Raw genomic sequence first — 15,188 nt, 5'->3', positions numbered from 1 at the left:
ATAATTTTCTTGAAGGAAGAGATTGTCTTTATCACCACTCCCTGATTGTCTTATCTAATTAGGTGCCTAATAAACATTTGCTTTTTTGAATTGTTGATGAATTATGGATGTTGTCTTCAAACTTAGCTAAAGATTCTTTTCAAACTTTTGTTCTTTAGCTTCTATCCAGCCTGCACAGGGAGATGGCACAATGGATAGAGTGCTTAGCCTGCATTTAGGAAGACTTAGCTTTCTGAGTTCAAATCTGGTCTCAGGGATTTACTTCCTCTGTGACCCTGGACAAGTCATTTAACCCTGTTTCTCCTGGTTTCCTCATCTCTAAAAAGAACTAGAGAAGAAAATGACAAACCACTCCAATATCTTTGCTAAGAAAACCCCAGATGGGCTTCCCTCAAATTAGATATGACTAAAAAGACTGAACAACAGTTCTCCAATCGAAATGTGGAATCTTAAAAAATGGTGACAATAATTCTAACAAGAATTGTTTCTTATTTCATGAATAGCAAGAATTCATTAGGATTCCCTTTTCCTCAGAAGCAAAGTCAAACTTTATTTTGTTTGTAACACTTTTCATGACCACAGTATTAGAGTTTAGAGTGCATTTGTATTTTAGATTATCATGTTTGTACTTTAGATGTCATTTCCTTTAATCTCTTCATTGTACATATGAAGAAACCGAGGCTGAGAAAAGCTGTGACTTGTGCAGGTTTACACAGTTACTAAATAGCAGAGTTGAGCTTTGAATTCAAATCCTTAGACCCAAATACTGTACTTCACTGTGAAGTACAGTACGGACTCATTGTACGGTCTGAACCAACTGAGCCTTACAAAACCTGGAAAATTAATTATCAGAAAGCCAGTATACTGATATTTTAAGCAGGGTTTGAAGAAGAAAATTAATATTTCATACTCAAATCTAAAAAAGTTAGAAAATTTGTGGATCATATAAAATTGGAAAAAAGCTACTAAAGAACTGGAATTGAGATATACAAAAAATCTCAACAGGTTGAAATTGTGTGCTGAATGAAGCTAAGAAGATGAAATTTAATTGGGATAAATGGAAGGTCTTAAATTTGGCTTCATAAAATTAGCTATATCAACAGAGAACTAAGGATGAGTTGATAGAAAATGTGTCTATGTGGGAAAAAAAATCAGGAGCTTCAGCAAATTGCAATCTCAGTATGAGTCAAGCAATGTGATATTGCTCTTAAAAAAAAGTAATTGTGATTTTAGGTTACATTGATTAGATCTGTTTAGAACTAGGAGAAATTTAAGAAATTCCTCAGTTTATAGCTGAATAGGCCTAAACCTGTTAAATAATTTATAACATGCTCATATAACTGGTAAATAATAGCAGTAGATTTTTCATCTAGATGTTTTAATTCCAAGTTTACTGCTTTATTATTTTACACTGTTGTATTATTCTACTGTAATTTTTTGTTTGTTTGTTTGTTTTTAAACATCAATCACAGTATTATTGATATACGTTGACATGGTTGTCCATTCCAAATCTAAGCTCCAGGAGTCAGTTCTGTTCCTGTTACATTTATTGTACTTATCAGTGCCATAGTTCATCTTCTTGTTAGGCTTACCTGGTCCCTGCCAGGTCTCTGCTAATTTCTTCTTTTTGACATTCTGTGAATTCTGCTAAATCTCTGTTTAAATTATTAATCAGATCTATATTTATAATGTCTGGGAAAAATATGTTCAAAATAATAAAGCTTTATAAATAATCATTTATAAATAATAAAGCTAAAGGTAGCAAAATTATTATTTCTAAATACCATTGAGGCCCATGTAGTTTTCCTCATAAAGCATTAAAGAATGTTTTTCATATTTTGTCCAGAGAAATATAGGTGTTCTTAACAATGGATAAATTTTAGTTTATATGATAATATACTTGTGAAAATACAGAATAACTTCATATCACCTATGTGATACATACTCTATTTACAATAAATTTTAGAATATTGTAGAGGGCAGGGCCTAGTTTTTCTGATAAAGCATATAATAATAATTGTGTCTGCATTTTATATTCTAGGTTCTGCAGTTACAAGGAGTTTACCATTTACAAGAACAGCATTTTTGGACTCTTTGTACTGATGTTTATGTTGGGACCTTGAAATTAGTAGTAGCACCTGATGCTGATTCAAGGTGGATTTTAAGCCAAACTCACAACATTTTTACTCAGGTATGGCTATTCTTTACCTTACTATTGATAGGATTTTGAAATTATTTTTATTTATTACATATATGAATTGAACATATGTAATTTTCCGACAGATGCTGATTGTGGGGGATTCTTTGTTGTTTATACATTATACAAAGTTTTATTTGATTCTTCAATTTGTAAAACTTAAGGAAATCATATTGTGAAAATACATCCTCCAAACATAATTTTAATTTTGTTACTATACATATTATAAAAACATTTTTTGACAGGAAAACAATAGACCACTTTTGAAATGGACATATGTGATAAAATGGATAAGAGCATAGCATATTGAGTAGAGTGCTGAATTTGGATTGGTTTCAGATCTTCTTTCTGATACTTGATAGATTTATGGCATTAAGCCAATTTTTTAAAGTTCTCTCTCTCCAGTTTATTAATATGTTAAATTTTAGTAGCTTCATAAATTTGTCATCTTTTACTTTTCAACTTGCTTACCTGCTACTTTGGTAACTAATATGTTACCAAATCTTATGGATTCTTCCTTTGCAACTACCTCCAATTTCTCCCCATTTCATTCCATCTTCCATTTACCTACCAAAGTCATCTTTGGTACAAATGATGTACCAAAGTACAAATCTGACTATGCCACTTTCTCTTTCCCATTGCTTCAAAAGCAAATATACCATACTCTATGTGACTTTTAAAATCCTTCACAATCTGTCCCCTTCCACTTTTGCATACATACAAACAGAGAAATAAATACACATGGAGCTTAATCCACAGGACAAAGGAGAGAACTCTGACAAGGTAAAATCCGTATTGATACTGGAGAATTGTATTCATATATGTACTTCTTCAGTGCCCTTTCTCTACCAATTCCATGCATCTTTGATAGAGACACAAAGTGAACATGTGGCTTTATGGAACCCTTTTACCCACACACCAGAACTGCTGCTAGTGTACCACACCTTCTCCCTAGTCATAGTCCTATAATAACCAGCAGGAAATAACTGACTGATTGTGTGAAGAAAGGGTGAGGTTAAAAATATTCTGTCCTTCATTTAAGGACCTGACTCTAGCTACAGAACTCTTGTGGAAGCACTCTCTTTGCTTTCTCCCAAACATGAAAAATATTCAGCCACTGATTCAGTATAAACCAAAAAATGAAAAGAGAGCCAAAGGAACCACTGATAATAAGAATCACTACATGGAATTGTACTAGGCTTGAAGAAAAGGAAATTGAAACCCATCTGGGGCCAGCCTGTGTTCCCAGAAACTACTTTAGATAGGGACCGAGACTGGTGAATTCTTTTATCTCCCAACACTCTAAGAGGCAGAAAACAACTAGCAAAATGACATTAACAATGAAGGATAATGCATCAAAGATTACAATAGGAAAAAAAAAAGCCCACAGCACCAGCAGATAAATCAGTAGAAATGATTGTAAAAATCAGAAGGAAGGATGATGAGTACTAAATCCTCAAAGAGATTACAAAACTCTTTTAAAATGTTATAAGATTTTAAGGAAAGTGAATCAATTCATGAAGAAATAAAGAATCCAGTGGACTTGAAGAGTACTTGGAACAACAAGAAACAAAAGAGTGGTTCAAAAAAGAAGTGCAATTCATAAGAGAAGCAATTGGTAATCAATATAGTTCACAGGATAGAGCTCTACCTGTAGAACTTAAAAAAACAAAACAGAATAGGGAAAAAAAGATTGAATCCACAATGGAAAGTCTTTCTAAAGAAGTGAAAGAGATTACAGATTCAGAAGACAAAAAAAAAAAAAAAAAAAGAAAAGAAAAGAAAATACAAATATGAAGGAAAATTTGAAAAAGAGATAAAAAAGGAACTCTCTACAAACTAAAGCAGTTACCTTGGAACACAAGGTGCACAAATACAACTTAAAGATCATAGGCCTCAGAATAACATAACATCTCAAAATACTCTGTACTCTATACAATAGAAATTTGCCCTAGACTTCTGAATTCAGAAAAACAAATACTAATAAGATAATCCACAAATTTCTTCCAGGAAATAAAACAAAAGCAAAAAAAACAAACCTTTTCCAACTTTATGGTGACTAAGTATAAGTATTTCAATGACAACAAATTCTGTGTCCAGAAGAAAAACTTTCAAATATAAAGGAAAGAAAATTAAAGTTATACATTATTATTCTCCATTGAGGAGAGTCCACTCATAGAAGAGGATGGAAAGCAAGGGTGTTCAAGCTTCAACTCAGAAAAATATACCTTATAATCTAGAGACTGGGCAATGCTCTCAAGCTTTTCCAGTCACCAGTGGAGTGAAAAAAGACTGTGTGTCTTTGATGAAGACGAACATGGAATCAAAGTCAGCTACTGCACCAGTGATAAGTTCTTCAACTTGAAAAAGCTACAAGCCAAAACTAGAGTGGAAGGAGTATTGGTGCATGACTTTTTGTTTGCAGATGATTATGTGCTCAACACAGCCTTTGAAGCTGAGATGCAACAAAATATGGATCAGTTTTCTGTTGCTGGTGCTGAATTTGGCCTTACAGTTAATATAGGAAACACAGGTCCTCAATTAGCCAGCACCATACCATCCATATATGGTATCATCAGTTACAGTAAATGCTGAAGTTTTGAATGACTTACCTCGGCAGTGTACTTTCCAGGGATGCCTACATTTATAATGAGATTGACATACGCATTGTCTGAGTTAGCTTAGTGTTAGGGAGGCTCTGAAAGAAAGTGTGGGAGAAGAGATGTATTATTAGACTGACTACAAAACTGAAGAGCTACAGCGCTATTGTGCCTGTGAAACTTGGACAGTATACCAGTGCAACGGCAGGAAATGGAATTGCTTCCATTTGAATTGTCTTAGGAAGATTCTGAAGATCACCTGGCTGGATAAGGGACCAGACACTGAGGTCCTTTCTCAAATTAAACTGCCAACCATTTCAACTCTACTGCAGAGAGCCACAACTCCATTGAGTTGGCCCTATTGTTCAAATGCCAAGTGTATACTTGCCAAAAGAATTATTTTATGGAGAATTCATACAGGGCAAGTGAACTTAAGATGGTCAGGAAAAGCAATACAAGGACATTCTCAAGGCATCTCTTAAGAATTTTAGAACAGATTATATGACATGGGAGGAGACACTGCCACAGGACCACCCAGCAATGGCTTACCCTCATCAAAGAAGGTACTTTGCTCTAAGGGCTAAGCAGCATTGAATTAGCCCAAAAGAAAGGTGAAATGGACCAAATTAGAGAAGCTATTTCAAGTATTCATAGGTACTATTTGTGTCTGACCTATGGCAGAACATTCCAATCTCAAGCTCATGTTGATCTGTTCAGCCACAATTGGCCATACTGTAACTGGACTCCAACACAGTATGTCATTTTGATTCTCTTTATGTACAAAGGACAACCACCAATCAGTTAACAAGAATTAACAAAAGATAGGCATTTGTGGTGATTCTATCCTAGAATAGGGTGTAATGCCGGAGAAACTGAGGCAGGATAGAGATTAGAGAGTTTTTAATATTATATTAATTGCAGAGCATAACTGACTGGACAGGACTCTCGTCTCAAAGTATCTAGCGATGAGTGGGAGAATCCCAAATCCTTATATACCTTTTACAAACAAAGAAGGGGAACGAAGTGGGAAATGTCTTCACAGACCCATTTGGTTCTGTCAGGATGGGGGGAGGCTATAATTTCTTACTAAAAGCCAGAGTCCTGATATCTGAATAAACAGAAGTAAAGATGTCAATGAGGTATCTGGGATAGTCTTATCTTTTGGAATATTTTAGAGGGGTAGTGTCATAAATTCTTGAGGACAGAAGGAGTTAGAAGTCTGATCTCCCCCTCTCCTTGAGTCTCACATTGATAATTTGTAACCTTTGAGCAAATGGTCCTCAGTCTTAATGGACCAGAAGGGGGTTTTTACAACTAAGGGGATTGAGGCAGAATAGTTAAGGAAAATGAGATAGAACAATTCAGGGAAACTCAGTTAGGACAATAAGGGAAACTAATGCAGGGAAACTGAGGTAGAACAGTTCAAAGAGACTGCGGTATAACAAGGGAAGTAAATACATAATGAAAAAATAATGAATAAGCCATGAACCTATTTTCAGAAGTTATTTTTTAAAGGAAGGGAGATCAATCTGTGGAGGAAAAAAATAAAGAACATAATAAAGTTTTACTTGAGGAAAAGATACATGTGTATAAAAACATAAGTGAAACAAATTTGGAGAAGTAAATGTAGATGAGAAATGAGAATTGTTGGAAATACTTATGGTTTGCACAGCAGAAATAATTGGCAAAATAGAAAAAAACTTGAATCTATTAGGGAAAGTCTCAACAGAGCAAGAAAAGTGAAGACAATTGATTAAGAATACAAATATTCAAAAGTGAAAGACAGTCTGGAAGAAGAGAAACAAAAGACAAAACAATGCAAGAAATAATACAAGCAACTGCCTAGAACTTCTGAACACAGAAAGCAAAATTCCAAGTGAAATAAACAATCCATGATTTATCTTTGAAAAAAATCTAATATTTCAAATTCAAGACATGTAAGTGATTAAATTGAACAGTTTGAAGAGGGAAAAAGAATAAATTCTGAAAGTAGCTGGGAGAAAGGCTTTCAAATACAAAGGAAAAGAAATTTGAATAACCTGAGGCCAAAAAATGTGGGAAGGGAAGGAATAATGTCTTCCTAAGAGTAGTGATCAAAGCATTTTTAGGAAAAAAATATAAACCTGAAGAAATTATTTATATATTGTAGGAGTCATGAAAGAATGCAATAACCCAAGATAGAATATTACCACAGCACTAATAATGATAGCAGAGACACTCATTTCTAAATATATACAGGGAGAGAGGGATAAAGGTGGAAGTATATAGAGATATAAAATCAATAAGCATTCCCCAAAAAATAAGTAATCAAATGGTACTAAGAGATACTTCTCAAAAGAAAAAGTGCAACTACATGGATAATTCTCTAAATCACTAGGAAAAAGAGAGATGTAAGTCAAAACAAATGCAAGGTTTCATCCCATTTCCTGCAAATTGGCAAAGAAGACAAAAATAGCATATAGTCAAAGTCAGAGGGATTGTGGAATGATAGGCACATTACTGGGCTTTTATATACTATTTATATACTATCAAGTTCATATACTAAAATGTTCATAGAAGCACTTTTTGTGACAAAAAATTGGAAACAAGTACAATCCATCAACTGGAGAATGGCTGAAAAAAATGATGGTGATGAATAGAGAGAGATACATGGCACAATCTACATGAACTGATGCAGAGTGAAGTAAGGAGAGCCAAGAAGACAGCATACTTAATGACTATAGCAATGTAATGACAATGTAAACAGAATTTGTAAATTTGTAAATATTGTAAATGACAAAAGTTAAAAGTGAAATAATAAAATTATAATAATGTATCATTCATGACTTAAATGAAGAAACACGAGAGGACACCAAATATTTTTGGACTTTTTAGTTTACCATTCTGTTATATTCATTTTTTTTTTCATTTTTTCTTTTGTCTCTATAAGCACTATTTGTTCTAGCATTCTTAGTTCTCTGAGAAGAAGAGGCCTACTGAAAAAAGCTATAATGATTAAAAAACAGACATCAATAAAAATTTATTGAAAAAACAAACATGGAGGAGAACAGAAACCTATTAATTTTAAGTGTGAAAGAATATAAACAGTCCAATAAAAGGACAGGGTGGTAGAATGAATAAAAAAACAAAACCGTAGAATCTGTTTTTTTATGAGGAACATCTCTAAAAAAGCAAAGACACACAATAAATCAAAAAGAGACCAAAACAGAACTCACTCAGTATCCCATGAGTTAAAAAAGCAACAGTTGCAATCTCTCTGCAAGACAAAAATCAAAATTTGCTTTATCATTAAATAAGGAATTTACATTATATTCAAAAGACAGTATCATATTAATAATAAACATGCACTAAATGACATAAATTCATAAAAGTGAAACTAACTCAAGTGGCACTTCTTGAACCATGAAAATATTCATTTCTCCAGAGAAAGAGTAACAAAGAGTATTACTCAGACGCCAGTAGATTAGATGGTTACCACAATTTTCTGATGGAGACAATAAATTCTGTACATTAAAGCTCTTGATTGTAAAACACCTGAAATCAATTTAGAAAATATAGCCCATTTCTAGGTAGTTGTGATGGCTGTGATTATTTTGAATGGGGCATCTCTTACTATCTCCTGAGGAGCTTTGTAATAGATAGAAATGCTGAGGATTTATAGGGCTTTGTTTTATATCTTGCTACTTTGCTAAATTGTTTCAACTGGCTTTTTAATTGAATCTCTAGATTTTTCAAGTATATCATCATATTATATACAAAAGGAAATAGTTTTATTTATTCATTACTCATTCAAATTTCTTCAATTTCTTTTTCTTCTATTATTGTTACTGCTAGTATTTGTAATACACTATTGAATAATATTGTAATAAAGGCCATCCTTCTTTCATTCCTAATCTCACTGGGAAGGTTTTTAACTTACTTCTTTAATAGTATTTGCTAATGTTTTTAGGTATATGCTACTTGTCATTTTAAGGAAATATCATTTTGTGCTTATGCTTTCCAGTGTTTTTAACAGGCATCTTGTTGGGCAACTAGATTTGACTTAAATAAACTACAGAAGGGCAGGAGTAGAAGCAAAACAAAACAGTGTCAAAATCCCTACCTTCTGTGCTTGAGATAATTCTTAAAGAGCTTTGTTTTATTAGACAGAAGTAAGACAGGATTGCATTCCAGGCTTGTGGAAGTTGCAAAAGTTTGAATATAGTCATGAAAGTTGTGTAACTTCTCCCTTCTCTTATTGAGAAGCTGGTGATTAGGAATGAGGAAGTCAGGTGATGGGAGAATTCTGGAGCTGAGACACATAATTGGATAAATAGTGATAGAAAAGGAGGTGGAATAAAGGACCAAATTATGGCATTTAAGGAATCTTAGTTAGTTGGGTTCATCTACATAGATAGTAAAGTCCCTTAGTTTAAGAGCCACTTAAAGAGGGGAGAATGATGATGAGCCAAGTGCTGAATTCCTTGACAAAGTTCTCTAATTGTGATTGAGTGGGTATCAAAGGTTGCTTTTGAACTGTGCAACTGGAGATTCAGGAAGTGACGTTGTAACTGCTTTAGGGCCACAGTATCTGATTGTGTGAGAAAAATATAGTCTGTGCTAGAGAAGACATCTGAGATGTAGTATCCTCAGAGGGGGCTGAAGTAGAAGCCAACATGGGTAGGTTTGAGGAGGATAAATGAAAGAACAAGAGGACAGATTTGCAACGTTTCCTTCTAGAAGTGTGTTGATTGATTGGCATAATTTAGGGAAAGAAAGAAGAGAATCTACAGGGGTTATAAGGGGCAGCAGATGAATAGTGATGCTCACAATCCCCAAGAGCTATTGACAATAGAAGTGGCCAGTTAGCCTGGGTTTGATAGTCTCCTGAGATGGTTGGTGGAAAAGGGTGATAGGATGGGAGAGGGGGGAATGCTCTCCCCAGACAGATGTACTGTTTGATGATCCTCTCTCATTTGACATCCATTTTCTCTTTTTATGTCTTTGCTTTGGCTGTTCTTTTGTACTTCCTTTTTACCTCTGCCCTGTTCAAGATCCTCTCTTCTTTTAAATGAAGTTCAAGTACCATCTTCTAAGTTATACATTTTTCCTCCTTTTCAAAATACTGTGCTTTGAATTAACTACTTTGATTCTTTGTGTATACTTCCTGTATATTATTCACTTTATTTATTTATAATTATGCTTCATGTATATGTTTATACATATTTATTTATGTTGACATATACTTGTTATCTCTCTCACTGGAATGTGAGTTCTTTACAGTATGAATTATTTCATTGTGCTTGTGTCCTCAGCACCTAGCAGAGTTGATTTATTGCTTGGACTCTACATATGGGTTCAATCCCAACTTGACCTTACATTGAAGTTGTTCTTATTTATCTTCAGGGTTGTCTGGTAGAGAGAGGCAGGGAAATGTGATGGACAGTGGTCCTTATTTATATTTAAAGAACTCAAAACCTCTATTAAATATAGTAAGCCTAGAAGGATATTTTTTGAAATAAGCAAAAAAAAAAGTACCTGCTCAATCAGTCAGTAAGCATTTATGTGCCAGGCACTGTGCTAAGTATTGGTGTTATTAAGAAAGGCAAAAGACTGTTTCTTCCCTTAAGGAGCTCACAATCTAATATGGGAAAAAACAAGCAAATGGATATGTACTAACAAGTTGTGTACAAAATAAATAGGAAATATTTAACAGAGGAAATGCACTAGAAATAAAAGAAAACTGGAAAAATATAATGAAGATAGGTTATAAAGGGCATCCAGACAGTTATGATGTCAGGTAGTGAAGGGGGTAAGAGAGTCAAGAAGACTTAGATTTAAATCCAGCCTCAGGCAATTACTAGCTGTGTAAGTGGGCAAGTCATTTATCCTGGGTTTGTCTCAGTTTTCTCAATTGTAAAATGGGTATAATGGTATCAACTTCCCTGGGCTGTTGAGAAGATCAAATGAGATATTTGTAAAGTGCACAGTGCCCAACATATAATAAGTACCATATGGATGTTAGTTTTATGATTGAGGTTATTAGGTAGCCTACAATTTACCCATGAACAGTTACTGGGGACAAGGGAAACTCAGTGGTGACATGCATAGAATACCCAATATTTGTCCTTTGTTGGTACTTATATGTAGGTATTGGCAACTTTTATAAGTAATATAAGTTGCTGTTCCTCTTAGAAGAGAAGGTCAAGCAAAGAGGTTCAAGCTAGATTAATAAATATAAGGATTAACTGCAAAAACATAATTGACTCCATGGGAATCAGATTATTTATGGGATCCTAGAGATGAAAGAGAACTCAGAGGTCTCTAAGCCAAGCCTGTAGGTGAATGGAAGGGAATGTATGCTATATTTAACAAATCTTACCTGTTCTATAGATTTTACTTGTGTAGAAATGGATTTTACTTACTATATTGTGAATCATATATTTCTGTTCATTTCTATTTTCTATTGATTTTCTCTTTTACAACTTCTCAGGCTGGAGTAAGACAACTTTATGTACAGATTGACTTTGCTGCCATGTAGTGAATCATCAGAAATTGTGCTCTTTGGACCAAAGTTTTCTGGTACTGTACAATCTAAAGCATTGTGTCCTCATCTTTTATAAAATGGAGCCATCACCACTACAACTTCCAAGGTGAAGAAGACCAAGTAGATGCATCTTTTATGATCTAGTAGAGGAGTTCTCTTCTAAGGAGCCAAAATTAAAAAGATCTATCCTGGACTTTTGGTCTTGTTTTTTGTGCCCTCTTTTTCCAAACCAATTTTTTTTTTAAGGGTTTCTTTTTATTTCTTTTCTACTATCATATCTTTATTTCAGTAGAAATTCAGATTGTGGGCCTGTGATCATTGGTAATGTTTTCTCTGAAGCTACTGAAACCACAGCTCATTCCCCACAAACCAGTGTTATTAGAAAAGAAAAAAAAAGTTTAAAAAAGGAAATCTGTTTTGTATGTAATGTCATATTGTTGACATTCTTCAATATAATCATACGTTTGTAAAATTGTTTGTACTTTGCAAACTTAATGAACCAAACCATATTGGGTTTTCAAAGTGCCTTTGCTTCAGAAAATATATTTGCCAGCACAGAAATGTAACGTCAGGGGGTTTTATTTTTTTTATGAGCATACTGTAACTTGTACAAAATAAGACTTGCTACTGATGTATACTGAATTTATTTTTGTGTACTTCAAGCATAGTTTTAAATGTATAAAAATTCCCTTTTATTGTTTTATCTTGTCAAAATAAAAAGGTATTACTTTTTTTAAAAAAAAAATTCATTATCACATAAATTACTCTTTTGGGTTGTTTTCAAAGATTTACAAATACATCCGTTGTGCAAAATGGCTGTTATGGTTTGATTAAACGTGTTAATCTATAAATCATTTTAGTAAAAACCATTCTTTATATGGGAAGCAATTCTAAAGGCTCCCTTGCCATTTTTATGGAGTTTATAAATAAATGAAAGGAAAGGATACTTGCTGGCTCCTGGGGGGGGAGAGGGGGGGGAGGGGGCAGGGGAAGAAGAGATGGTGATTTGTGCTTTTTCTTTTCATTTTTCAAATGCTGATTTTTTAAGCTTTTTTTTTCCCAGTGCAAAGCTTTGCATATGTGAAATTGCTTTCAGTAACTCCCTGAAGTTTAAATATAATGAATTTAGATGAACTATTTCCAGTTTCCTAAATGGAAAGTGAGAAGATCCTGAGACTAAATGAACCATGGGAGGTGAGTTTAGCACTGGACCTAACACAGGTATCTTAACCACAGATGAAGATAAGTAACTCTTATGGACAAGCATTGATACTCTGAAAGGAATACTGAAATGGATAACTCTTTTTCTACTTATAAATTAAATTTTCATTTCATGTTAAAAATGGAAATAACTAAGAAAAAACTTAAAGGAAGAAAATGAATATTTGAGAATATTAGTGAATAGCAAGTTCTTAATTTTCCATTGGGAATGAAAAAATGTTCATTTTCTACTATGGTATAATTTAATTATCTGATTTCTTTATCTCTAACCTACTACAGTCTTAAAAACTGAGCATTTATGGTGCATTCAAATATGTCAGTGGTTTCTACATAAGGAAAAGAAAACAAGTAATAGATTATCATTAGGAAAATTATCCACCTTGTCTATGCATACATATATGTGGACTAAATTATGGATTTATTGCTGCTGATAAGTAGGAAGTACATGTACTTTTGTTGTAAATTTATTTGTAGTTTCAGAGCTGTAAGATTTGTTAGAGAGATTTGCTGAACCTAAGAATCAATGCAGTTGTAATCAATTTAATTGAAATTATAAAGGGGTGAGAAAAACACATATTCCCATAATTCTGCTTTTTCTTGACAAGTAAAATTAGTCTTTTCTAATGTCCCAACCATTATTAAGCCTGTGAAATTCTTTTGTACTTTATGCTTATCACAAAAATATATTCATATTATAGAAAAATAATAGAATCAGTATGACTTACAACAAATGAATATAGAAGAATATAAAACATTTCTAATGTGGAGAATGAAATTTTCACTAAGTGGGTATGTGCATGATTGTTGTATGGGTTTTGAAGAAGTGCTAGGTGCTCATTCTTATGGTCATTATGTATATATTATCTGCTATTGAGCAGAAAGAAGGATTTTTACAGACACTAATCTGAGCCACTCTACTTTTTAAGGAAGAAAAATCTTTTTTTTAATTAAATTGTCTTCACAGTGTACCCTAAGAAGTTGCATGGATATTATACATTTTCCATTTTATGACAACTTAGAGATATTGGATTAATGAATAAAATTAATATCATTGCTTCTACCTTACAAGTAGGAGCCTGAATCACAAGGCTGCATTTAGTTAAAATGAATGTATATTATATTTAAAGTATAGTAGTAACCACCGTCTTATTCTTTCCATGAATGACTGATTTAACAGCCTTCTTGGTAAAAGTGTATTACTTCAGATTATTTTGCCAAGAAATAATTAATTTGTTGTTAATTTTCTCTTTGAGAGAAAAGGTTAGTAATCATTGTTGGACTATAGAACTTTTGTAGTTTTACAAAAACATTTTTTTTTTTTTTTGTAAAACTGAGACTTAGCTAACATTTAACAAAATAAAACATTCACTGAAAAAAATTTTGTATTGCTAAGGAAACATTTACCTTGCAATGAAACTTCCCTAAACAAATTTATGTGTACTTTTTTTCATATATAACTTCATGCTTTTGCTAACTACCAAATGCAGATTCTTGTCTAGTCTGTCTGTTAGCTAGAAGTAGACAAGCCCTCATATTTTCTTGGATAGAACAGACTGCAGCATTCTAGGAGATATAATGGGTAAGTGAGATTATATAGGAAGAATATTGGGCATTATTGTCATGTTAAGCTGATATCATGTTAAGTCTCATTTGGCACTGTGCTTTCCTTTGTCTCCTTAGAGTTCTTCATATTCTTCTTACACAAGCTTAGCTAAGTATCAAGAGTGTTTTTAATTGTAGAATCATAGAAAATCATTATATTTTTAAGCAAATAGGATAAGAAGTAGCAGTGCTGAGAAAACTAAACGCAAAATATTTTATTCAGCTAATTACAGAGCTGAAAGATATCATAGCAGTCATTTGACATGTGAGAACAGAGGGCAAAGAGGTAAAGATACTTCCCTAAGATTTTACAACTATTAGTAGCAGATTTTTAGCCTTTGATAGACAGTCTGATAGTCTTTTCATTACATTATGCTGCCTCCCCAGCATATCATTATTTCCAGACATTCTAATCATTTTATAAATTTGCTCAAAGTATACCTAATCAGTGATATAGCAAAAACACTTTAATGAAATTTGATTCCGTATCAAGTTAAGGTTCATTTTTTGATTTCTTAATTGCTATTTTTTAAAGTAGTGTTATCTATTATTACATTAATTCTTAATACTCTAATGTAAAAAAAAAATAGCCTCTTTTTTTAACCTCAGCATTTAAAATATATGCAAAAGATGTTGAAACTTTTACATAAAATATTTTTCCTTGATAAATATGTTTTTTTCTGCAAAGTTAAATTAAGATTTTTACTTGTTCCTCTTTATTAAATTTTAGAGCTTTAGAAAACAGAAAGGTAACTCAAGGATGATTTTATTTTAGTTATAGTTACGTAGATTTACAATTATAAGGAATTTTATATTCATCATTTAATTCACTCTATATCTGTGAAGAAACTGGGACCTGGAGAGATTAAAGACCTACCATAGTCAGTTGGCTAATAAGCACCAAAGCCACAATATTTTTCATTGAAGAAATAGATTTATCTTTATTTGTTCCCAGTTGTGCAGTTTGGAACATTCATAACATCATAAAATCACTGAATCAATTATAGATGGCTTTTTTTTTTTTTTTTTTAGCAAGAAGGCT

General features: G+C 32.9%; 1 protein-coding gene across 1 annotated transcript in view; it reads left to right on the top strand.

Moving 5' to 3' along the window:
- Window positions 1-12,174, top strand: part of SLC30A7 (solute carrier family 30 member 7) — an 85,833-nt gene extending 73,659 nt beyond the window's left edge. Inside the window, exons 10-11 of the mRNA XM_051993233.1 lie at window positions 2,042-2,191; window positions 11,270-12,174. Of these exons, the coding sequence (XP_051849193.1) occupies window positions 2,042-2,191; window positions 11,270-11,317 (198 nt within the window). The 3' untranslated portion in view covers window positions 11,318-12,174. The remainder of the gene's footprint in view (window positions 1-2,041; window positions 2,192-11,269) is intronic.
- The last annotated feature ends 3,014 nt before the right edge of the window (window positions 12,175-15,188 follow it).

This window comes from Antechinus flavipes, chromosome 4, assembly GCF_016432865.1.
Source record: "Antechinus flavipes isolate AdamAnt ecotype Samford, QLD, Australia chromosome 4, AdamAnt_v2, whole genome shotgun sequence".
Classification (NCBI taxonomy): Eukaryota; Metazoa; Chordata; class Mammalia; order Dasyuromorphia; family Dasyuridae; genus Antechinus; species Antechinus flavipes.
This window is presented reverse-complemented; position numbering and strand designations above follow the sequence as displayed.